This window comes from Arachis ipaensis, chromosome B02, assembly GCF_000816755.2.
Source record: "Arachis ipaensis cultivar K30076 chromosome B02, Araip1.1, whole genome shotgun sequence".
NCBI lineage: Eukaryota > Viridiplantae > Streptophyta > Magnoliopsida > Fabales > Fabaceae > Arachis > Arachis ipaensis.
Window position 1 is genome coordinate 107510516 of NC_029786.2, and position 1577 is coordinate 107512092.

General features: G+C 26.1%; 1 protein-coding gene across 1 annotated transcript in view; it reads left to right on the forward strand.

Annotated features, from left to right (window-relative positions):
* The window catches only part of LOC107626397 (protein trichome birefringence-like 39), a 4279-nt gene that overhangs the window by 1723 nt on the left and 979 nt on the right, over nucleotides 1-1577 (forward strand). The window contains exons 3-5 of the mRNA XM_016329270.2: nucleotides 52-229; nucleotides 1027-1205; nucleotides 1345-1503. Coding sequence (XP_016184756.1) covers nucleotides 52-229; nucleotides 1027-1205; nucleotides 1345-1503 — 516 coding nt within the window. The remainder of the gene's footprint in view (nucleotides 1-51; nucleotides 230-1026; nucleotides 1206-1344; nucleotides 1504-1577) is intronic.

Below are 1577 nucleotides of genomic sequence, written 5' to 3' on the forward strand. Positions count from 1 at the left end.
ATAAAATATTTTTTTATTGTTATATATATTATTTGGAATGTAATTTTGCAGATGGGATGGGAAAATTTTCTTGGAGAAATTGAGAGGGAAGCAAATAATGTTTGCTGGAGATTCTATTTGCCATGACCAATGGCAATCACTTGTATGCTTACTTCATGCATCTGCACCTGAATCTGCAGTAATACAATCTGATTCAGAACATGCCTCCTTCCACAACTTCACAATCCCAGTTTGTAATTTAACTTTGTCTTAAGCTCTCTATAATTGATATATTGGTTAGAGTAAATTATCAATTTAGTTTTGTAAAAATTGAAAATCTGAGATAATTTAGTTCCAAAAATTTTGTCAGAGACAATTTAAAAGTTGCGGGCTTTTTATAAGGGACTAAATTCGTAGTTTATTCTCAATAATAATAAGGGCAGAGTATGTTTTTGTTTCTAATCTTTGCGATTTTTTTAAATATTCTTAATGTTTAATTTTATTCAATTTTTTTTAATGTTTTCGATTTGTTACAAAATTATTCCTGAACGTTAATTCTATGTAAGACTTTAGGAACAAAATTGAAAACTTTTAAGGATAGTTTTTTTTGACATAAATTAAAAATGTTAAACAAAATTGAATGAATTGAAAATGTTAAAAATAAAATTGAACAAAATTAAACGTTAGAAATAAAAAGTATACTTTATTCTAATAATAATAATTTTAAGTGAATTGTGACTTTTAAAAAAATGCTTTTGGTAATAGATAAAAATATAAATTTAATTTTAATACAATGTCGTTCATCCAATTACGTAACACCATATAAAAAAAATTATTTTTTACATTAATGATATAAAAAATCATCCAAAATATCATATATAATTGGATAACTATATAAAATAGTTTATACTGTTAGTATATCAAAATTCAATTCTAAAAATACGTGTCTCATGTTATAAAATTATTGTATTTTGTTCCCTTCAAGATGTGTGTCATATCTATTTCACATAGAATTATATAATAAGCATTTCCATTGTTTTTTTCCAGGGCTATGGAATTTCAGTGATTTTTATGAGACAACAATATTTGGTTGATATTGATTATGAAGATAAAATTGGTCGAGTCCTAAAACTTGATTCCATTAAAAATGGGGAGTTATGGAAGAAAATGGACATTTTGGTTTTCAACACATGGTTCTGGTGGAACCGCAACGATTCTGGAAAACCGTAGGGAATTTTACAAACTCATATATATTTGTTGATTATTATTTTTGCTCTACCAAAATTATGATTAATTAATAATTATGCGCATTATGATTAGTAATAAAATTAAGTGTGTCACCATTTTAATTTGTTGTTGATGCAGATGGGATTATATTCAGAATGGGGACAAGATTGTCAAAGACATGGATCGTATTGAAGCTTTTAAGTTGGGTTTGACAACATGGGTTAATTGGGTAAATGCAGAGATTAATCCAAACAAGAACAAAGTTTTTTATCAAGGGATTACTCCTTCACATTGGAAGTAAGATTTAAGAAATAATTTCCTTTTTTAGCAAATTTACTAAAAGTGATCAAAATTTCAAAAAATGTTATTAG